Source organism: Talpa europaea (assembly GCF_964194135.1).
Source record: "Talpa europaea genome assembly, chromosome: X".
Classification (NCBI taxonomy): domain Eukaryota; kingdom Metazoa; phylum Chordata; class Mammalia; order Eulipotyphla; family Talpidae; genus Talpa; species Talpa europaea.
This window is the reverse complement of record NC_140081.1, coordinates 44,779,746-44,803,044: the sequence shown is the minus strand read 5'-3', so window position 1 is coordinate 44,803,044 and position 23,299 is coordinate 44,779,746. Positions and strand designations below refer to the sequence as shown.

The 23,299-nt window shown below is 54.3% G+C and overlaps 1 protein-coding gene across 1 annotated transcript; it reads right to left on the bottom strand.

Annotated features, from left to right (window-relative positions):
• Positions 1–7,191: 7,191 nt before the first annotated feature.
• EFNB1 (ephrin B1) lies at positions 7,192–17,471 on the bottom strand (the record flags this gene model as incomplete). Its single annotated transcript, XM_084258061.1, has 5 exons — positions 7,192–7,601; positions 7,750–7,866; positions 8,068–8,160; positions 8,924–9,201; positions 17,344–17,471. 5 exons carry the CDS (start codon positions 17,469–17,471, stop codon positions 7,192–7,194), a joined length of 1,026 nt encoding a protein of 341 aa, XP_084114187.1.
• Positions 17,472–23,299: the final 5,828 nt, after the last annotated feature.

The window sequence follows — 23,299 nt, the reverse complement described above, 5'->3', positions numbered from 1 at the left end:
TTAGGAGGCAGGTGCCATAGTCAAGCAAGATGAAGGTGTCTTGATCCAGGGTGGGGGCATTGGGGGTGGCCAGAAAGGGCAGAGTCAAGCACTGTCTCAGAGGCAGAACTGAAGACAGAGATGCAGAGGTAACCAGGAAGTTTCTAGCTTGGGCTCATCTGTGCCCAAGACCTTAGCCAAGTGGAGAGCAGGCACCTATGTTTTGTAAATGGGTCTCTTTCTCCCCTCTTGTGTTTATTTTTGTTTCCTTCTAAAGTTCATTTCAGAAAATTCTGATCTGGTTGGAGCTGAGCTGAAAGGAAGAGAGATTTTCCATGCCTGTCAGAGCCCTGGCTTCTTGGGGCCTCCTAGTGCGCAGGCGTGACTGGTGACAACACCAGCCGAGAATTGATGCACACAGCTGAGAAGAGCTAGTGCTGCTGGAGCCCATGAGAAGGCTAGGCATGGCTGGCGTGTCAGGTGGAGAGTTGAGAGTAGTTTGGTCAGGATCATGGAATGGGGGGGGGCATGGGGCACAAAGAGCTGGAAATGAGCAAATCCTATCTGATGCCTGTTTAGAAGGAGACTGCTCCCTTCCCAGGCCAATGTCCTGAAGTTCTGGGTACCTCTGGCCTCTCTGGATTTCACACTCCTAGTCCCCATTGAGGGATGCCAGAGGGAAGGATCTCAGAGCCCACAGTAAACAACCTGTTATGGGGGCGGGGATGGGGACATTGGGAGGCTGTGTGGTGGTTTGAAGAGGCAATGGGCTGGAAGTCAGAAGAGCTGGGCGAGGGCCAGGCCCTGTGAACTCTCTATGTGACTGTGGGCAGTTCCTTTTTCCTCTCCCTGGGCCTCAGTTTTCCCATCCATCCAACAAGGGGGTTGGACTAGAAGGTCTATAAAGGCCCTAACAGCTTGAAAGATTCTATTCTCTTCTCTGAATCTGCCCAGGGGGAGGCCTTGGGGGCTGAGGCACTGGCAGGGGCTGAGAATTCCATAGAAATTTGCATGTGAAAGCATGTTACTGCCATGGCTATTAGTGTGTGCAGGGGTGCTGAAGACAGGGCAAGGGCAGCTAACTGTCAGGCTGGCCTCAAAGGCCTGGCTGCATAGGTGGGGGAGGGAGAGAGAGAGGAAGGGTGGAACACGCCTTGGAGGTTTAGGCAGGAGGCTGAGCTTTTCTTTTTTTTTTTTATAATTTTTTTTTCTTTCTTTCTTTTTTTTTTTTTTTTAAGCAGGGGAGAGCTGCCATGGGTTTGAGGTGCCCAGTTCTGGGTCTAGGCCATGAACCAGGAGGTCTGGCCCTTACAGATACCTCCAAGCTCTTGTGCTTGACTTCAGAGCTGTGTGAGGTGCCACAGGAGAGGGGACCCCAGGGATGGGGGATGAACTGCTAGTACGTTTTCCAGGCCTGTGCCTAAACCTTCCAGGATCATTTTCCTCAGGGTTATGTGTCCTTTTGGTAATTGCCTTGTGTAAACTTACGTAGTTTGTCAATATAAATACTATATGTGTATAGTATTGTCAATATAAAGAATATATATGTGTATATATTTGTGTGTGTATATATGTTTAGTTCATGCACTCACACAGACTCCTGGGGATTCTGGGAGAACAATACAACAGCATATAGGAAGGACACTCAGCTGTAGTCTGTGATGCAAGGCAGCTGGCTCTAGGGACTAACCTGTCACCAATTCCTGTGTGCCCTTGAGTAAGTCCCTTCCCTACCCTTCCAGTTTCGTGGTTCAGTTCCCCCAGGAGGGGAAAGAAGCTCTCAGGAACATTCTCACTCTATCAGTTTCTGGCCTCTGTCTTCTCAGGTTCCACTGAACAGGCATGAGGGCAGCCAGGGAGGGAGGCCACCAGTCTGTGCCTCTGCTCAGCAGAATCCAGCTTGTGTGCAGTCCCTGGCACAGGGCACTTCTAGTCCCCTGGATCAACTGAAGGAGCCTCCTGGAGCCTTTCCCTAGGGAAATACTTAAGAGAATGGAGGACACTCCTCTCTCAGAAGCCAGTTCCCCTCACCCATTGCCTCTGTGGAGGCTGGAAGAGACCAGACCAAAGAGCCACAGGGGTAGGCAGGGACTAAGGACACCTCTTCTAGTTTGGCTTTAGGAACCATTTATCATGGGTACATTCTGCCCAGACTGCAGCCCAGGTACCTGGGATTAGGGTTGGGAAAGGCAGCAGGGGATTGGAGCATCAGGATAACTTCTCATAAGGATGTTTAGGAGCCTGACAAAAGGCCAGCTTTGGTCAGTGATGATGAGAACATTTGGGGCTTAGGGTCCACTCCCAAAGTAAGAAGGGTGCCTGGGAAGCCCAGCCCCAGAGCTCAATTGCCCACTCTATATACCTCACTGGAGAAACAACAGCTACCATCTTATCAGTGCTTACCACATGCCAGGCATACATTGTTCAGAAAAACATATGGATAAATCAATGCGTGAAAGGCTAACTTTAGGTCCCACATTTTTAATCTGTGTCTCTTTCATTCTGCTTCTCCCATTCATTCCCACAACCTGTCACCACACATGCAGTTAAGAGCTAGCCAGGCACTTAGAGGCCTTTCTTGAATGTGAGGTCACTGGGAGCAAGGACCTTATCTCTCTTGTTTTTCACTGGACCCCATAACTAGTCTACCAACTAGCATCTTACAGGTACTCAGTAAATATTTTCTGAATAAAATGAAGAAATTGTGTACCACTCATTATCCAGACAGGGAAACTGAGGCACAAAGAGGCAGGAATCTGCCTGTCCCTGTTCAAAAAGTCGTAACATAGCTACCATGGGCCTTCAAGTCTCCAGCCTGATGGCCTGGGTTCTGGCACTGCAATAAAGTGCCCTCAGCAAACTGCCCCCCCCCCATCCCATATCCCATCACACATTCCTTATTCCCCACCCCCAGATTTACCTCTTTCCTTTCTCTTTGCCAGCTCAATAATTAACCATTGGAAAGAGAACCTATAAATACTGTCTCCCCTGTTCCCTTAGGTTGCTTTCAACTTGGGCTCTGACACCCCTTTCCTGGATAGGAGCTGCCCCCCCCCTTTCAGTAGCCTTCCAAACAAGTACCTAAACAAGTACCAGCTGGGGCTGCAGTGCCCCCCTCCCCCAACCCCAGATCTTATGGCCAGCTGTAATAGAAGGCCAGCAGCAGACGTGTGAGGAGGGTCCCCACGCAGGCTAGGACTGACTCAGCTGGGGTGTCAGTGGGACTGTGACATGCCCAGGCAGGACAGGAGGCCAGACAGGCAGGCAAGCAGTCCAGATTTCCGAGAGTGAGTGATGCCAGGTGGCCAGAGGGCCTCTTGCTCAGCGGGACCAACCTAGGATCGTCTCAGTCAAATCTGAGTTTCCCCTTTAGATCTACCCATTCTCCTGCCCCTACCTAGAGGGTGCCAGGCCATCCATGTCCCTTGTGCCTCAGAGAGGTCTCTTGGAAACTTAAAATGATTCAGTGCAGTAAATCACTAGAGCCCTGGCCTTCCAGCTTCACAGTTTGTCCATTCAGGGAAACTGAGGCTTGGTTCACACCTGCCCAGCTTGGCTTCGTTGGTGATCTGGGCTCCACCTGCAGAGGAAGCCAGGCAGCCCCACCCTCACCTGGGAAGCATCCTCTATCCCTGACTCACCAGGAGTTGGGCCCAGCTGGGACAGGAAGGAGAGCTGAGGGTGGGGCAGGTCTGGGGCCCTACCATGGGAGGCTCACACCTCCTGCCTCCAGCAAGCTGAGCTTGGTTCCTCCCTGACCTAGACAGACGGGAAGGGAATGTGAGGAGGGCTCCTGTTCTTCAAGATCCCCAAGGAAGTACATTTGCTCAGTCTCACCAGAGATCAGAGATGGAGTGAGGAGTGGGGGAGTGGGGTGAAGGAGAGTCCCCTTCAAGGAGCTTCTCCTATCTGCTCATGGGGAAGTGAAAGGCCTGGCCTTGAATCCCCATGTTCCCATCCACTTGTGTGTTCTTCGGTTAGTGGTCACTGCCCCCGGTAAGGTCTGTTTCATCATCTCAAATATGAGGCAAATGATTCCCCACCTTTTACCCTCACAAGGAAGAGGGTACATGAGACTCAATGAGACTACATGTGAAAGTGTTCAAAACAAGTGGCAGGAATTATCCAGGTGAGGGACACACTGCCGCAGGAGCTACTAAGCACTGCTGGGTACCAGGCACTGAGCTCGAAGCAGTGTCAGTCTTGGTGCCCAGGCCTGGGCCAGTGGAAACAAGCAGTCCTAAAATTTCTGGGTTGTTGAGACTGCCTGATACTTTCCTTTGCTCTCTCCCACATATTTTACCTCACAGTCCCACTGCTAGTCCCAAGGGGACCCCAAGAACTCAATCCCCTATGGGTTAGGTACGCTGGTATCCTGAGATAGATGGGGGACCACCCAAGGACACATGATTGGAGAAATGGAGGAAGGGCACACCTAACCCAGGTCAGGCTCCATCGCAGTTAGGGACATCAATCTGGCCTGAACTAACTCTGGTCAAAGACCCCCCACTCAAGGAGGGGGCGGAGAGGGGGGGCAACTCTGGGTAGGCAGTCAAGTAGCAGAGGCCCCATCTCCCATCTGATCCAGGCACTTCCTCAGGTTAATGAGAAACCAAATAAACAGCCTCTGCCCCAGCTGGCTGTGGGAGCACCCCAGCCAGGCCCAGCCCTGCTCCAGCCCAGCTTCCTTTCCCTCCACCCTGTAGGTCCCAAGGCTCTCCCTCCCCCTTCCTTCTTATGTCCCATTTCCCTCAGTCTTGCCTGCTCCTTGGCTGGTTCACTGGGGCTTCCTGCTGTGGATCACTAGCTAATCCTCCCCTTCCTTCCTCCTCCTCCTCCTTTCCTTTAGTGCCTCTTACCCATTTTGAGTTGCTGGGATCTTACTCATCCTCCTCTCTTGATTTCGATCTTAGCCACCTCCACAGGGAGTCCCCCCACAAGGCCCACAGGTGACTCCAGGCTGGCGCAGAAAGGTCCCAGGCCCTGCCAGTACGTGTCTCTGCTGGGGGTTGAGGCCAAAAGATCTTTGGGACCCTCATCACCCTTACTGATCCAAGCAAGTTAAGCCTCAGCCTGTGGGTGGTGCTCAGCACTGCTTTAGGTTGAGGAATTCAACTGTCAGCCAGGAGCCCCCAAGTACACTGTGGTGAGGCCATGGCATGGCCTGGCTCTGAAGCCAGAAGGAAGAATCTTCAGGCCAAGCAGTAAGCAGCCAGCCTGAAGCTGCCTCATTACTTGGTGGGCTGCATCTGAGGCCCAGGCCCTGGGAAGATTTCTCTCTGTCCTCAGGCATCCTGAGGCAGGGCAGGACTGGGCTGGTCCTGCCAGCAGGTCCTATATCTAGCTCCAGTCAGGCGGTGGCAGTACTTGTGAACACACCCAGGTGGCCACGGAAACACCCCCTTCCCCATCGACCCTCTCTAGCTGAACCTAATGCCAGACTGGGAAGATACCCATGGCCTTTGCCGCAGAGGTAACAGGATGGAGGGGGGTAATGGTTGCAACACCAACATAACAAGAGGGCAGGGAAACTGAGGGGGAGGGCAGGAGGGCCACAGAGCAGCTGAGACATCATACTCCACTAGGACTGCCACCTTCTCCCCTCCCAGACCTGCACAGGACACCTGTGATTTGGCCATAGGAAATCACACACACACATTCTATCTCCTTTCTTTCTCTCTCTTCTGCTCTCTCATACTCACTCAAACACTCACACTTCATCCCCCAACATCATGACACCATTTTACACCCATTTCTCCATGTGGTTAAAATTTTTTTTTTTTTTTTAGTTCTCATTTTTTTCTAAGAAAAAAGCAACAAGAAAATAATTCAGAGTTTATACAAAACATCTTTACATTATTTTTTTTCCAAAAAGACTAGTATTTACACAAATGGGAAACTGAAACAAAAACAAAAAACCTTTCCGACCGCCACCTGGAAGGGGCTAGCTTTTTGGCTCCCTCTCCCACCAGGCACTGGGGTGGGCGGCTGGCCAGGAGGCAGTGTGGAGGTGGATGGTGGAAGGCCCAGCCCCTTTCTTGGCCATGCTGGGAGCCCCTGCAAGGCGCACTCATGTGCCAGTCTGTTAGCAGCCGTGCTGGCAAGGAGCCGGGGTCAAAGTGCACGGCGTGCTGGCCCAGCCGGGGGTAGATTCTTCCTCTTTCCAGGCCCCAGTCCAAAATTGGGGGTGAGCAGGAGCTGGGTTGGGGAATCACCCACCTGACCTAGAGCCTAGGAAAGGAGCAGGCCACTAGGCCTTATACCCGCTTAGGTCTCTGCCCTGGGCCTGTTTCCCCACCAGGCTGAAAGATGCCCAAGGTGAGAAGAGAACAGGGCGATGGGGGAGGGGGGAATGGAAAGGGGAACTCCCAGCTCTGCAGGGCAAATAGCCACCTGGGCACCTCACCTCTCTCCACCCCCCATGAGGTCATCTGCCTGCAGCAGCTCTCCTGTTCCCCAGGCAACAGCCAATTAAGACATTAATTACCGTGAGAGTGAGGGAGGCGGGAGATGCCCAAGAATCCCACAAGGAAGGAATTTTTTTTTTTTTTTGGTAGAAGGGTGGCAGCCACTACCCCATTGCCAAGCTCAGCTTTGCAGAACGAGGGTCAGGAGGGGAGGGTGGCACTCTCATCTTTCCTCATGGGCAAGAACAACCCAGGCCTGTTCCCTTCCTACCCCCAGACATGGAGGAATTTATCAAAGAAACGCCATCCTATGCTTCCTGGCTGGCCACATCCTGCCCCAGGCCCCTTAGAGTGGGCTTGGCCCGGCTCAAAAGGCCTGGGGAGGGGTTGTCTTTTGCATTTTTCCAATTTTCTTCAAAAAATAGATGAAAATGAGTTGACAGCTAAAAAATGAACACAAAAACATTAAAAACAGTGATGATAGTGGACATGTAGTCCTGGGAGGGGGGAAAGGGGGTGAGAATGGACAGGGCCAGGGTGGGGGGTTATCTCCCCACCTGCGTCCAACCCTGCCCAATAAAAGGGGCGCCCCCACAGAGCCCAGAAGCCTGGCCAGAGGGGGAAGGCACAAGAGCATGGGGGTGGGGGCACAAGCACCCCATCTGAAGCCCAGAGGGCAGGGTAAAAAGGGACTTATAAAAGCCAAGAAACTACAAAACTAAATACAAAGGTGGGCACAGCTGGCGAGGGGAGAGAGAAGTGCAGTCCAGACTGACTGTCCCTTGGGCCTGAGGCTGCCAGGCTCTCAGACTTTGTAGTAGATGTTCGCTGGGCTCTGGGGTGGCATCTCCTGGACGATGTAGACGGGATGCCCGTAGTCCCCACTCACCTTCTCATAGTGGGGGCAGTAGTTGTTTTCTGTAGTCCGTAAGGGGATGATGATGTCGCTGGGCTCAGTGCCCGCAGTGCCACTGCCCCCCTTGGGACTGGCCAGGGTACTGAGCGAGAGGGCAGGTGCCCGCTGCTGCGTGTGCTTGCGGTGCCGCTTGCGTAGCTTTAGTAGCAGAATCGTCAGGAAGATGATGATGAGCAGGAAGATGACGCAGCCTGCACCCACAGCTGCAAATAATGCCACCTTGGAGTTGAAGAAGCTGTCTGGGTCGCTGTTGCTGCCGCCTCCACTTGGGCCGCTCTTTTCTTCTTGGTTCACAGTCTCTGGAGAAGGGAGAGGGAGGGCAGGGACGGTTAGCCACAAATCCCAGCGACACATGGCCAACCTCGGTCCTGTCCTGCTTTTTTTCAGAGACAGGCCCCGAAGGGCAGTCAAACCATGGCTTCTGGTCTCTAGACACCTGTAACTCACCATGTTTGCCGTCAGAGTCCACATCGCCAGGGGACAGTGTGGCTATCTTGATAGTGTTGTCTGTCTCCTTGCTGGGCCGGCTGGTGGTCAGTTGCTCGGGTGTCACAGCATTGGGGTCTGGGATGGGAGACCACAAGTGAGGGGAAAGGACTCTGCCCATGTGTGTGCCCCCGTCATCTGGGGTGGGCCGAGAATAGCCTGTAGGCTGCACCTCATATACCATGACCCTACTGCCCCTATGTGCCTCCCAACACTCATATACCCAAGGGGGAATGTCTGTTGCAAAGGTCCAACTGGGGCCCCCAACTGGGCACTCACCTTGCCCAACCTTCATGACGATCTTCATGGTGCGTGTGCGGCACACACCTCCCTCCCGGTTCTCCAGTCCCTCGAGGCTCCCATTGGATGTGGCTGCAGCAAGAGGCCAGAGAAGTCAGGGCAAAATGGAAAGGTCAGCCAGCATTACCTAGAAACTCTAGTGCTGCCTTAGCCCAGAAGGACAGAACTGGGAGTCAAGGAATCCCCACTCCCTGAGAACCTCCCATTAGGAACTGAGTAGACCAGCCCAGCCCAGACCAGAAATTAGTCCTCCCCCAAGGTCACTCATCCTGTATCACAACCAGGCCCTGGTCCTTCTTTCTCAGTAGATACTAAGTTGTATCTTGTCATTGGCTGACACTGTTCAGAGGCAAAGCAATTAGAATTGGCATTGTGAGGGGGACATGGACAGAGAGTGGAAAGAATCCTAGATTAGTGGGTCAGGAGTCCAATCCTATCCCTAAATTCTCAGATGATCTAGAACAAGAAGCCTGTTCACCTCTTGGGGCCGCAGTTTCCCATGAAGAGAAAGGCTAAATGGCTGGTTGTTCCCCAAGGGCTCTGCCAACTCTGTCATTCCCAAGAGCCGATCTTAGCTGGGTAAAGAGAATCAGAGAGCAGTGAAAAGTGAAGTCCTCTCCCACCAACTCCTAGAGCCAAGGTAAGCTGGCAGTGGGGCCCTTGGTGAATATTGGGATTGGAACTCCTAAGCTGGGTGAAGAGAGCACACCAGTCTTCAGAGGGGACCAGAGCAGGCAGGGCCTTCACCGTGTGCAGTCTCGTGGCTCTACTTCGAAGCTGCCACAGCTCCACGATAGATAAGAGAGAAGCACAGGGTAGGTAGGCAGGGACTCACAGGTGATGTAGTAATCATGGTGCTTTTTGAACTCCAGGCCCATGTAGTTGGGGCTGAACTCCTGGAACTTGATGGTGAAACGGATTTCCTGCTCTGGCCGGTTGCAAGTGACCAGCACATATGGGTCAAGCACGGTGCTGCAGGCGGCTGCCTGCTCAGGCCGGACCAGGTACAGCTTGTAGTATTCGTAGGGCCGCCCAGCTTCTGCTCGGGGACAGATGATGTCCAGCTTGTCTCCGATCTTTGGGTAGATCACCAGGCCCTTCCCACTCAGGAATCTGTCCAGAAAGGGGGAGACCGTCAGCCTCAGAGTTGGAGGGCCCAAGCCATTCTGGAACCACAGGAGTGGACAATAATGGCCAGGCTGGGCTTACTGGGTAGAGAGGGTGAGAATAGGCATTCTGTCCTTCCTCCATGCTTAGGCTGGGGGTGGGGAGAAAGAACCACACTGCCAGCAGGGTGTGGAATGATTGGCCCATAGGCAAGGCTACCAGGCTTAGACAACTTGGCAGGGTAGGGCACTGCCAAGCTGGGGGAGCCCTTTGTCCTAATGTGGCATTTCCGGAGGGGGCTGACGTGGCTGATGGGCTGGGTACCAAGGTGTCAGGCCTGGGCTGCTTGGAGATGGCAGCCCTATTCTCCTCCCACCCCCAAAACACTCACATTCCTTTATAACCATGACTACCACCTCCCCTGCATGTGTGTGCACTCACATGACCATGTACATACATACACACTCCAAGTCCACACATGCCTTAGCCACCAACCCTGCAGCTCCCAGCCATTGGCCAGGGGAGCTCAACCTGTCTGGGACCCATGTCTTCTCCCCCATCTTTGTTAATCTTGGGCATGATAAAGAGATAGGGACAGGTATTACCTGGAGCCCAGGGGCAATGGACACAGTTTCTGTTCAGGTGCAGCTCCATAAAGCTTTCCCAGCTTCCTACTCCTATTGCCCAGTGTCCTCCCAGAGCCCCATTCCCATAATGCAAGAGTCTGAATCTCCAAACTTGACCAGGCTCACTCCTAAGAATAGAGGGAAGGGACAAAGTGCCTAAGCAGGGACAACAGATCATCCGTGTTCTAATCCCCCAACATCCACACTGCTCCTGCTCCAGATCCTGAGAAGACATGGGCACCTATCTCCTGAAGCAAGTTTATCTGCTAATCCAGAAGGCCAGGCAATAGCAGCTGGGGGAATAGCAGCTGGAAGGCAGCTGCCCCTGCCTAAGCACACAGGAATAGAGTGCCACTCTCTTGCTGGTTCTGAGCCTGGGAGAGCTAGAGCTGGGAGAAAGGCATGTAGGAGAAAGACAAGACTTTGGAATTGGACAGTAAGGATCTGAGTGCCTAGATGAGCTGCTGGATCTCCCTGAGCTCAGTCTCCTCACTGATCAACTAGGGGTGGGAAGGTCTTGCTCTACCCCCCACTCCCAGGGTTGTGGTGGGAAGATCCAACAGCATGTGGAGGGCACCTAACCCACAGTAGGCACTCAATATATTTGACTCCTGCTTAGATATAGTCTCATTTACCAAGAGGCAGGAGCCCAGATACCACTCCCAAGTTCCAATGAACCCAGTCTTGTTTCTTGGGGATTAGAGAGGGGCTGGGATAGGAAACAGAAGATAACGGCCCCATTCTCAAGGACTTTATTGTCTGTCCGGTGTCTGTCTGGGTCAGAAAAGAAAATAGCTCATGCTCTGGTGTGGTTCAAACAGCAAAGTTTGGAGGCAGTAAGAGAGAGAGTGGACAGCTGGTCTGAGATGGGTCCACAGAAGCAGCTAGAGGAAAGTGGGGCCTGGGTGAGCAAGGATAAGTTGACACAGGCAAGAGGGCATGACAGTGGCTGGGACAGTTTATCCCAGGGCTGACAGGAAGGCCTCGAGGGTCACAGCAACATGGGTTTCATCCCGTTGGAGGCAGTCCTTCCAGCAGGAAGGATTGAAGGGCTGAAGGCAGTGCTTCCAGAGAAAGAAGCAGACAGTGGAAGAGTGTTCTTCCACTTCCTGAGGGTCCATTGTGGGGATCACAAACACTGAGGGCCTACTGGGAGTCTGGTGTCCTCATTCCAGGGAGGGAAATGATACCCAAGGTGTAGAATAGGGAAACAGGAACAAGCAGATGAAGAAAAGCAGTCGGCCCTCCTTGTCGAGTGAGGTTCCACTGAGCTGGGATCTGCCATCTTGTCTGCGGGCAGGCAAGTAAAAGTAAAAAAGCCAAAATGCGCAGGTCTCCTCTTGAAACCTGACTTTACTGCACTTCAGAGCACCAGACAGGAGCCACTGGGGTGGGGGGTAGGGTGGAGGCGCACAGAAACACATGTACCACAAAAAGCTGTAAACTCTCACCAAAACCTCTATAATTCTCAAGACATTTTTCACTTTCCAATCCTCACACACTGGTTCTACCCAGACAGCACTATTAGACAATTTCTAACATCTTAGAGCCAGAAGGAACCTTCAAGAGCCACAGAGGGAATGTTACCATGGAACAGAGGTGCCCAAAGTCACCTCGAGGAGCCTAAACTCACCCAGGATATGAACCCCTAGGGGTCTCTGAGGACCTAAAACACACTAGCTGAATCCTTGTTCTGCTGTACCCCAACAGAACGCTATCTGGGGGTGACAGTAGGTATAAAGGGAATGCAAAGGGGTACAGGCCAGCTCACCTTTCTAAGCACCAAACCCTGGCTTATGCCCTGAGATGCCTGTCTGATCTAGGCACAATTCCCCATCACCACTCAGGCTCTAGAGCCCCCCAGAACCAGAACACAGGGCGTCTAGCTACTCATGGCTCTACCTTGAACCTAGAGACATTGAAGAAACAGATGTCTACATAGCAGATGGGGGAGGGACAAGGAGAGAGGACTATTGCCCCCAACACCCCTCAGACTCTCTTCAACCTCAATGATCAGACTTCATAAATATTCAACAGTTCATTTGCATAGCAGCTGGCAGAGGGAAACTCACCTTCCCCTATAGTGCCAGGAGAGAGAAGAGGCTGATGAGCCCTGCCTTCCCTGACCGACCTTGGTCTTAGCATCATCCCCACCACTGGGACAACAGCTTCTTGGCCTGTAAGAACTCAGGAAAATGGCAAGGGGCCATTAGGGATGAGTATGTAGTCAGCAAGAGAGAAGCCCTGAGCCAGCTACAACACTAGTCATGCTGTGCAGGGGGGGACCCTGCAGGTCTCCCCTTAGTCACCAGGTTGAGAGAAGGGGGAGGAGGGGAAGAGAAATAGATTGTTCCCAAGTGAAAATCTTTATCCCCCACTTTAAAAAAAACCGACTACTCCCCCCATTATCAAGCCAAGTTTTTCTGCCTGGGGCCACCCCCAGACAAAGCCCTTTTCCCCTTTTGGGGAAAGTAAGGCCATTGACTTGGCCCAGCAGGAAGCCTGAAGCAGGTCACCATGGTAACCCCTGAGGCTTACCCTCCTTAGCCTCTGATAGCCCTGGGAACCCAGGAAGCACCCCAGGGAGTAAAAGGACTTGGGGATGGCAGCCCAAGCATTCTGGATCCTGTCTTAGGGCCTGCTTCCCCCCTTTCACCCTAACCCAAGTCTTCCCTTCAGCCTTCCTTCTGAGCTAAGAGATACCCCCGAAAAGAACACAGGGATAGGAGAAGGTTGAAGGGGCTGGAGCTGCCCCTTCAATTAGTCAGAAGCCAATTGCCCCTCTGCTTCTTTTGTTCCAGTTCAGCCCCTCTCCAGCCATACACATACAGTTGATAGCAGGGACAGCTTGCAGTCACGGTGGTAATACCCAGAAAGCGCCCAAGTCCCACCAGGTCTATACTTGCTTCCCACTCAACCTTCCCTCAGGCTCTAGAAACTTGTGGTGGGAGAGTGGCCATAGGGAGAGTCTGGTCCCAGGCCTCGCCAGCTCAAGTTTAGTAGAAGACTCTTGTCAGTCACAGCTTTGAATATGTGTCCCCAGCATTGCTCCACCTTCACCCCCAGGGTGGCAGGACTAGTGGAGGGCAGACCCCGAGCCAGAGCTCAAGTCTGCTCTCATCCCAGCAAGGGTGGGGAGCCCCCAAATTAAAGGCTCCTCTTTCACTCCCCCAGCTCCACCCAGCCCCAGAGGCAGCAGGAGCAGGCCAGGCGTGTCCCAGCAGTGCCCGCCCAGGCGTGGGTGGGCAGGAACAGCAGCTGGGTCCTGGCACTCACACAGCACTGTCAGAGGCAGGGAAGCCAGGAGAGTCCCAGAGGAAGTCACCCTCCCCACCTAACAGTTGGCTGCCTCTAGTTCAGGTCACCAGAGCAGAATGCTCTCGGAGGGCAGAATTCGATTGGGTAGACCTCACAAAGTCAAATGAGAAGCCAGAGCACTGCTCATCACATGCAGGCAGGGCCTGAGTCACAAGGACAAAAGCACACACACCTGTGAGGTGAGTAGGGCAGCTGGGTGCAGGGAGCCAGATCCTCTTCTCAAAGCCTAAATTAAATTCCCATCTCCTAGATTCCAAGGCAGGAGGATGCCAGACTCCACACTGACTGACTTTGGACAAGTCATTTTTCTTCGCTGGGTCCCTGCCCTCCTCATCTGGAAAATGGGGGCTATTCCTTCCCAGGGCTGCTGGGAACACCTACTGAGCTCAGATCTAAGGATGCTCTATATGCAGGCAGGTGCTGCCCCAACTGTGAGCATGCCACACACAGCACTGTGGAGAAGTAAGAAGTTCCTTCAACTTTATGCTCCTGGCTGCTGGCACCCCCACCCAAAAACACTACCTTGAAACATACCTGGTGGTGAGGGAGCTGCTGTGATACAAAGGCCAAGACACCCAAAATGTGGTTGGTGAGCACCCCCCACCTCAGCTCCCCTAATTATCACAGGCTGGACCCTTGCCCAAACCTAGTGTTTCTATGGCAACCAGCAGCCTCCAGGCTGACCCACCCCTCTCCATAGTCCCAACCTCCAGAAAACAGTGATGCACAGTAGTACCCGGGGCCCACACATCCCCATCCACCCAAGCTGGGGAGGTAGTGGAAAACCTGGTGATGGGAGAAAGGGAACCCTTGATTCAGCCCTCATCCCAGCATCTAGGACCTTCTGGCCCTGGGCCTCTGGTGGGGGTGGGGAAGCAAGGGAACAGGGAACTTTAGGAGCTGCTGGGTTCCCAGCACTCTCAGACCCCCGCCTGCGGCCAATGAGCCAGAGTAGAAGAGGTCAGGTCCCTAGCCACCATGAGAAAGGGGCCCCCTGAGCTGGCCTCCCCAAGGACTGTGAGCTGGAACAGCTGTGAGGGGGCTGGGGCCAACACTTTGGCTTATAACAGCCAAGCATGGGTTGGGGTCTGCAGCTGCCCCCACCCATGCTGGATGGAGTCAAGGGTCCTGGATGCCATGTTGACCGTGGCCACCCCACCCCCTCAGAGGGAAAGTGTAATGTGATCTCAGGCACATTTCCACTCTCTGGAGGTGGGGGAACCTGAGTGGGGGACAGGAAGGGGTCAGAACAGGACTGAGAGACTGAACTGAAGCAGCTGGACTTGGCTGAGAAGACTCAAGTGTGAGGCCTGCCGGCTGCCCCAAACTCTCAGGGGAAGAGGCTGCGGAAGGGAGCCACCAGGGACCTTCCCTCACAGACAACCCCCTCCACCCACCCAAGTGCACTCGTGCACACTCTGGTTCCTACCAAGCTGGAGTGGGACCAAATCCACCTTCCCAGCCTCTGCTCATTGGGCAAGTCTGACAAGAGGGCCCAGGGAGGCAGAGGGCCTCACCACCCAGGGATTGCCACCCTGGAAGGCTCCCTCGCCAATTTGGAAAAGGATGGAAATCTTGAGTTGGCCATTATGGTTCCCTTCTCCCAGTCAGTGACGGGGCTGCATGCACCCTGGATTCTGAAAATATCTCCTCTTGCCCCTCCACCTCACTTCTTTATTTTGATTTTTTTTTCCCAAGGAGGAAGCAATTAAGCACAGTTTATAGGCACTGGGAGATTTGGGGGGGGGGGGTTACCAGCTCCTGACAAGGTTGAGAAGAGAGACCAAAAGCCTGGGAGGAGAGGGGAGGGAAGAGAGAAAATGAGCCTGTGAGGGAGAGCACGGGCATGTGCGAGAAACAAAAGGACTTGAGAAAAAGAGGCAGAGAGTGACTAAGAGTGAGAGGGAGTGTGAGAAAGAGGGAGAGCAGGCAAGCTGAGATGGAGAGGGGAGGTGAGCAAGGCTCACAGAGGGTATGGGAGGGCCAAGCAACAAGGACCTGAGAGGGAGAATTCCTGGCAGCCTGCAAAGGAGGAGAGAAAGACAGAAAAGACAGTTTATTTGAAAGGTTGTGGCAGCCCTGAGGGTTGGGCGCGGTGGCAGAGGCAGCCCTCAGAGCTCAAGTCCAGATGAGCTGAGGGAATTGCCTTCCTCTGGCCCGTCTCCCCTCAGCCCCCAACACACACAGAGGGTGGCTGAATTCCAGACCCCTGAGCCTAGATGGAATCCCAGGGGCGGGGTTAGTGGCATAGTGAGTTTAGATCAATCCTCCACAGTTCCCAAGATCTGCTCAATTATAGAATGGAATTTGTGCAGGTCCTTCTGAGTCCTCAGTTACGTCCCACCCTCGCACCAGGATGCTGGCCCCCAGCTTGCAGTGGTTGGTGGGGGGGGGGAGGGGAAGACCTCAAAAACCTGTGAACTGGTCCAGAGCACTAAAGGTTCAAAACAAAAAGGGGGAAGCTTAGATCTTGTTTCTCCCAGCTCCCCACCAATCCCCAACTCTGCAGGAGGGCTCCTTTCCAGCTGTGGAGCTGCCTGCTATCTCTGGTTAGAGACCTAGAGAGCAATTAGGTCACTCCCATGAGCCCCTATGATGGGCTACCCCAGGCGATTTCAGCTCTCCCAGCTCCTGATAGAGCATTTCCAGGCTCCACCCTCACAGGGGGGAGGAGGGAAGGGGAACTGCGCACTTCAAAACCTTTCCCCAGGGGCTGAGTGGCCCAAGGGCCCCAGACCATTTTGAGTTTCTGCTGTTAGGAAAGCACTACACCCAGTTTACCCTTCTGGGTAAGGGAGACATTTTTGCCAACTCCTTTTCTTGTAACCTGGCCCTGATCTAGCCATTTCACTAGACCAGTAAATAGGACCATACCTTAACCCAAGGAGAAAACTAAAGAAGCCACCTTCTCCCACTCAAAGGCTGAGAGATGTACCCTCCTTGGAACCCAAGGGGCCAAGACAGACAGGAGCTGGGGAAGATAGCGGGGATCCCAGCAAGAGTGGACAGGAAGAGATTCCAGATATAGGAAACAGAGAGCATGAACAGGGCAAGGCCAAGGCCCCGTTTTCCACTAATGTGCCTGCACATTGCCAGGACCTCCAGAAACCAGAAAGGAAGAGCAATTTCTGACCCCAAGTTCCAACCCGAGTCCTGGATGTCAAAAAAGAAAAAGGTCCAGAGGTCACCACACAGCTCCAGCCCCAGCAAGGGCTCAGGAAGAGCCCAGAAACCACTGAGCCACCGCCCTGAAAGGTATGTGTTGTTTTTGGGGGGGAGAACAGAAAGAAAAGAAACGATCTTCTCTATGTAGTTGCCTCCCCAATCCCTTGAGGAAAACTAAGCACAGCTACCCTATCTGAGGGCCATAGGGTGGGGGGTGGGGGTGGGCCAATGGGACCAGTCTGGACAAGAATCTTTTGCTCCCCACCCACCTCCTTGGCTGCCACTCTCCACCCAGGCAGGCCCTCTAAGGTCTGTTGCCGGCTTCATTGGACCCCCGACGGGCGCTGGATCGAAACAAGCCCCCCCCACACACACACACCACTCTCCCACTCCGCCCCTCTCCACCCGCCTTTGTGAGCCTGGGAGCGGAGCCCGCCCTTCCACGGCCCCGACAGGGGAAAAAAAGGGGAGGCTGGAAGAGACCGCAAAGCAAAAAGCTAGGGAGGCAAACAAGGAAGAAAGAGAAATGAAAATGGGAGAAGCCCAAATGGGGATACAGGAGCTGCCACTCACCCTAAGCGCGGAGTCTCGCGCCGCGTTCCCATCTCAGCTTAACAAACGAGGAACCTGTGTTCCGGCCTCGTCCCCCACCCAGGTCAAGCTCGCCCCACGGAGCGACTCTTGGCGAAAACCGCCACGTTCCCAGGGGCCCCAGAGGGGCTGCGTTCTCTTCTCCACCCAGCTCTCCGGTGCGCTCTGGAGCGCCCGGACTCCCAGTTCCGCCAGGCGCGACCATCTCGACTTATTCCCGGACATTCAGGGGAAGAGGACCGGGTAGCTGAGAGGTCTTCACCTATTTAAGTGCCCCCATCCCAACCCTCTGCACCCTGCCCGCCCTCCAGCAGAAAACATTCGAAAAGGCCAGAGACAAAATGGGGCGCCGCTCCTCCTCTGAATACCTTCCCACTGGCACTCGGGGCGCGTAGCCTCACCCCGGAGGAGTGCCTTCCACACCAGGGACCAAACAGAAGTTACTCACTTGGGGTTGAGGGAGCTCCAGGACACGGGCTCCAGGTTCTTGGCCAGTGGCGTGGCGAGCCGGCACAGCGCCAACACGACCATCGCCACAAGCCACTTGCTGAGCCAACGTTGCCCAGGCCGGGCCATCTTCCCGGGAGCAGGCTGCACTTCAGGATCCCCTGGCGCCTCCTCACCAAATCTCTCCTCGCCTTCTCTTGCCGAGTCGCTCTCCTCGCCACTCAGGCGCCCATCTTCCGCCACCGGCCTTGAAGTACTCCCCTCCCGCTGGCTTCTGTGTCGCTCTTCTCCGCCCGGCCGGCCAGGCCGACTCACTAGGCAGCCGCCCCCAACCCGGGCATGGGCTGCGGCCTCCGAGGGCTCGCTCCTCTGGCCTCTCTGCCGCACGAGGAGCGACGGGGGCTCTGCGCCCCCCGGTGATCCCGCCCGATTCCGCTCGGCTCCCCGATATCGTTCGGACTGCGCGCCCTCTCCTCGTCGGGGGCTCCCCACTGAGGACTCGGTGGCTGCCCCGATGCCTTGACTGTCCCAGGATCGGCACCCCTGGAAAGAAGTGGGAGTCTCCCCACAACTCGTACTGAGTCCGGGGGCTCCCCTCTGGGTCGCCCAGGCGCGGGTTCTGTTCCTCCAGGCCACAATGAGACTCCGGGCTGCGCCCACCCCACCCCCAGCCAACCCCTTCGACAGCTTCTACTTCAGCACGGGCCCCACTCAGTGTACTTAGAAGAGAGGGGCGACGCTGCCGAATGAGCCAGTCCCATCGGTTTGCGCCGCTGAAGCCTCGGCCGGGTAGCCGGGCAGCCGGGTCGCTGAGTCCTAGCTCCCCCGCGATTGTGCCCGAGGGTCTACGGCCGGTGCGAGGCTCACACACCTCCAGCCGCCAGCCAGCGCGCATAGACTCCCTCTGCTGCCACTGAGCTGTCTACTCTCCTGCTCAGGCGAACGCAAGGCCAACCCTATTCCGCTCAGCCAATAGCAAGCTCCGTCACGGGGTCCTTGCCCCGTGCCACGCCCCCAGAACAGGAAGGGGGCGGGGTTTCGGGAAGCTCTTAAGGGCGCCTCGCACTCGATGACACGGATTTGTGTGTGCGGCTCCTGTGGTTAGGACTGGGTACCCCGTAGTCCTGTTCCCAGAGCGCTCAGCCTGTGGGAAGCTGGCGCTTCTCTAGAACCGTCGGCTTGGCCTGTTCTTCTCCCCTCACGCCTGGTCAACACTCGGCCCGCTGACCTGGGCCAGGCCTGGCCCGAAATCTCCCGGGAAAGTACAGCCATTCTCTCTTTCCGCACACACGAGCCCCGAAGTCCTCCTCTGTGCCCACCTATGTGGCAAGGCTATCCCGTTGCTCCCAGTCCTGTCTCAGATAGGCCTCAAATGGGCTTTCCGCCTTTTGCCCTCGAATGGCAGTGTGCGCCTTAACTGGGAGCCGGCCTCCTGAATGCACAAGCGAATAGTGGTGGGCAGTGGATTCTCAGAGGGGTCAAGTAGGGCAGGGTGGTGGTGGTGGTAGGGGATTTGAGTTCTTTGGCCCTGGGGAGCAGCAAGTCTTAAGAGTCTCAGCTTTAGAAGGAGAGCCTTGTGGGACCCCAGAAGCCCAGATTTAGAGTTTTGTTCTATCTGAAGGTGCAGGCAAGGAAGCGCCTGGGATAGACCAGCAAGGATGTGAAGACACCTAGATAAAGACACCTCCAGGGCAAAGAGGAAAAGGTAGGCGCCTTTGAAGCAGCCAAATCGGGCGCCCTAGCTCCAAGATGCCGGACTCCAGCCCCTCCTGGACTCGCCATCTGGGTCTTTGTCTCCCAGCCCAGGCTCATTCTCCCCGCCCCTCCTCATTTCCTTGATTATAACTTTGGCTCCATCACATAGCTCAGACCCAGCCGGTCCAACCCGCTCTCCGTGGTCGGACCCTAACAGACTTACCCACGTACTAATGTCTCCCCCTACTGGTCTCCGTTACCACTGCAAGTGCCTGGAACAAACTGGGAGTTCGCACCCCAACTGGAGCATAGTACACAAAAGCCAGGCATAAATGCTCAAAAACAAGACCATAGATGGCGGTGGTCGTCTTCACAAGAACCGTGGCCAAGTAGGGGTAGGAGGTATGTGTAGGGGCAGGAAAGGCACAGTGCAGGTTATCTATATCCGAGCAGACGGGGTAAAGGAGGAGTCCTAGAGCCCACGGTGGGTTTCTCAAGCTTTTATTGAGCTTTACATGCATTGCAACAACCAGGTACACGTCAGGCAGGGGTGCCCGGTTAGGCCTCCTCGCCCCAGGCAAGTCTTCACTCTGAGCTTCTCTGGCCTTCTTTCTTTCCTTCTCTCTCCTGCTTCTCTCTTGCTTCTCTCCCTGACTATCTCAATACTCCTCCCATGGCCCACAGCAGTAAACAAGTCAGTTTACAACAATGTAACAACTGCAGGTGCCCCATCAGGCAGGGCAATCCTAAAGGTGGGAGGGCAGAAAATCCTGGAAACCATTTACCCCACAGGATGGATTTGGGGTAGGCTTTCGGACTGCCCAGCATGTAAAGTCTCCTTGCTGCTTGGCTGTAGAGTGGACTTGTACTGGGAGGAAAATAGAAAGGGAGCTGGGCCACTCCCATTTTAGGTACAGGTCCTCTAGGGTGAGGTGGATCTGGGTAGATATGGAGGAGGATTTATTTAAGGTCTCTAACTCCTTCCTGGGCCCCTTATTAAGGTAGAAGCGAGGACAAATGAGAACAAGCTGCAAGGGCACAACCCAGTGTGGGGGCCTGGATGCCCCAAAGTGCAGCAATGCCCAAGTAGGCAGAGCAGCCTGCCACTTACTGAGGGCCTACTATGCGCCAAGAACAATGTTAGATATGTTTCCATTCATAGTCCTTTACGGTGAGTTCTACTCTTCCCATTTTACACAGGGGGAAACCTATGGCAGGGGAAGAGACTCATCTGAGGTCACCATGCTGATTGGTGGTAGAAGCAGGATTTGATGCCAGGCTTGTCTGTCTGCAAGGCCTATGTCCATTCTCCTATACCAAATTGAACTGCCACATTTCCAGCCGCTTCTTGCTTATTTGCTTCCTTACTTCATTCCTGGTTAAAAGCTGGTTAACGCCTGGAAAATAGCAGCCTTCAGGATGGCCAGGGCTCTCTCTACTCCACTCAAAATCTTTCAGGAAGTTACAAAGCCTGGGAAAGCTCATTTGCGGACTTGGCCAAAGCCCCAAGTTCCCAGCTAGAATCACCACTGCTAACCCCAGAACCACAGATGGAACTGTCAGCATGCCCAGTGCCTCTAGGGAAGGCAAGCCCAGGTCCAGATAGGTGGCGGAGGAGACCAGGTTATACTGGCAGACTTGTGAACCCTAGGAAGACAGAAGCAACTACTGAGTGTGCCAACACCTAACCCTGGATGGGAGGGAAGTAGAGGAAATAGTGGAGGATTCTGTGTGTAGGCCTGCTCCATGCACTGGCCACCTCTGGACATGACACAGACCTTTTCTGCCTCAACATGTCTGCTGCACCAGCTGCAGGGGCCTGGGTAGCAGAACTGGGCCTGCTCCCTGCCAGCTGAGGCCCTGATCTCCTGCTCCTCCTCTCCCAACCACAGGGCCTCAGATGTGGTGATTCAGCCCCCTTAGGCAGGGAAGAAGTATGCCCTGGGGCGAACCTAAAAGGAAGTCAGCATCTGTGAAGGATGTGGTTCCCCTTTTATCCAATTGCTCGCTCCCTCCTCTGGCCGCAGCTATGCCTTCCAGACCAGTGTCACTGAGCACACTTAATCCCTCAGAGTTCAAGTCCACCAAAGTTCCTTGAGCACCAATCTTACACCTTAGCCCTGCCTTTGAGGAGCTGCAAGCAGGTTGAAATCAATATGTGAGGGCCTCTTGAACCCAGAGATGCAGAAGAACACCTGGCAACTGCAGGAGGCCTCAGGAATGATGCAGTCTCCGGAGAGCTACAGAGCAACTCCTTCTGAACTCAGCTTCCCATTCCCATACAAAAAAAGGAGGTGGGAACTTCAGAGTCACACATTTTACTGCTTAGTGAAGCTCCTTGGGCAAGTCACTTTACTTCTGTGGGCTTCAGTTAACTCATCTGCAACCTGGACATCATCACTCATTTTCAGAGCCGTGAGGGATGAATGAGATAATGCACAGAAAGGGCTTAGCATCATGCCTGGCCCACCACAGTGCTTACCAAATGGAAACTATTATTCTTCCACAGAGCCTCCCACAGAGACACCTTCATTCCTGGTCACACACATTCTCACCCGCTTACACATGCTCAGTGTGCCACATGCACATTTTTTTTAGCTCCTCCTCACGCACATACATACATATTCATACACAAGCATTTGGGCTTTCTCCTACCCATTCACCCGACACCAGCTGGCAGGCCTTGTGCCAGCCATTGTGGCTCTTGGAGTCCAGCCCCCACATTTCTTCACGTCACTGTCACACACATGCATGAACATATATACACCCCCTCTCTATTTCTGGGGCCCTTGTCCTGAACCTCCCCTTGCCTGCCTGTACTCTGAGATAAGACGTGAACTAGCTCACCTAAGGCCACACAGCCTGGAAGTGAAGTCAGGATTGAAATCTACACTATTTGACCACACAACTCGCACTTCTGATTGTGACTAGATGCCCACATCCCAGGGCATGGCAAAGGTGCTCGTGCCAAAGGGTGGGCCTTGTCCACCAAAGTGTCAGGGAGCAGAAAGTCTAGCATGAGACCCAAGAGGATGGTAGTTGGGACAACCCAGTGAGGCTCACTCTCCTCTCCACAGTCTCCGGTCTGGCCCCTGCAAATCCCACTGCCTTCACAGATGCATACAGCCACTGCCCACAGGATGAAGGCTGGTTGTACTTCATGAAACCCGACTGTATGCCAGGCACAGTAGTGGTGTGCTGTCACCCCTGGAGCATGATTGTCTTTGTTTAATGCTCACATCATTCCTGAGGTTGGTATTGATAGGCCTATTTTAGAATTGAGAAAACTGAGGTACCAGGCTGAGTCTGGCTGCCTTCTGTGTCCTTGCCAAGCTCAGCCTGTAAAACACAGTGATTTATTCTTGCCACCCCCTTCTTTGCCCTTCATGCTAGTCATTCTGTCCTCACTGCTTCCTTGCTGAGGTCTGTTGGTCTGTTGGTCTGTTGGGCTCAGCCTGTCCTCCCACCCCCGCAAATGCATGCTTTTCCCAAGTCACTCTATCCCTGAGTCAGTCTCAGGGAAAGGCCAGGGCGGGGCCTCCTGAGCTTTCCCAGTCTTCTTCCTCCCCACCCTTCTGGCTGTACCACACTCCAGGATTCGGTCAGATCCAACCCCAGGAGAGGGAAGTTCTGTGAAGCTAGTTTCACCGCAGTTATGACAATTTCCTGTGGCTAGGGAAGGAAGGGGCATCCCCAAAGGCCAAAGACTCAAGAAAACTCTCAACTCCCAGTCCCTGCCCCAAGCTTCATGCCTGCTTTATGGTGTTTGCAGTGATATCACCTTGATTTTCCAGGTACCAGCATGGCTCTGAGTCAGGCTGTTGGCAGGAGGACAACAGTGACAAGGAGCCATTTCTTCTGACACAGCCTAGTCCCTGTCCTCCTTATTCCTTTCTTATAAAACCTAGCCCTAGCCTGGACTCCTAGAAACCTGTCCAAAACCCTCAGGCCCCACTCAAGCAAATGGCCTGTCCCTGCCCCCGACAAAGGCCTAGAGCAGGCATTGGAAAGCCAGAGCTTGGTGGCAGCTGGGACCCTGGGCTCCTTAGAAGCCCCATCTTTGGACATCCCTGCCCTCCCATGTGTCACTGATCTAGGCTCATCTTCCTTTGCCTGTCTAGCCCAGGGCGTGGGAGAGGGGCAGTGTAGCGGGCTAAGCCTGCAGCACTCCAGCCTGATCTACCTGTTGTGCTCTCTCTCCAATTACCTGGGACCTGTGCATTCATTGCTGTTAGGGTCTTGAGAATTCAGGGTAGAGGAGC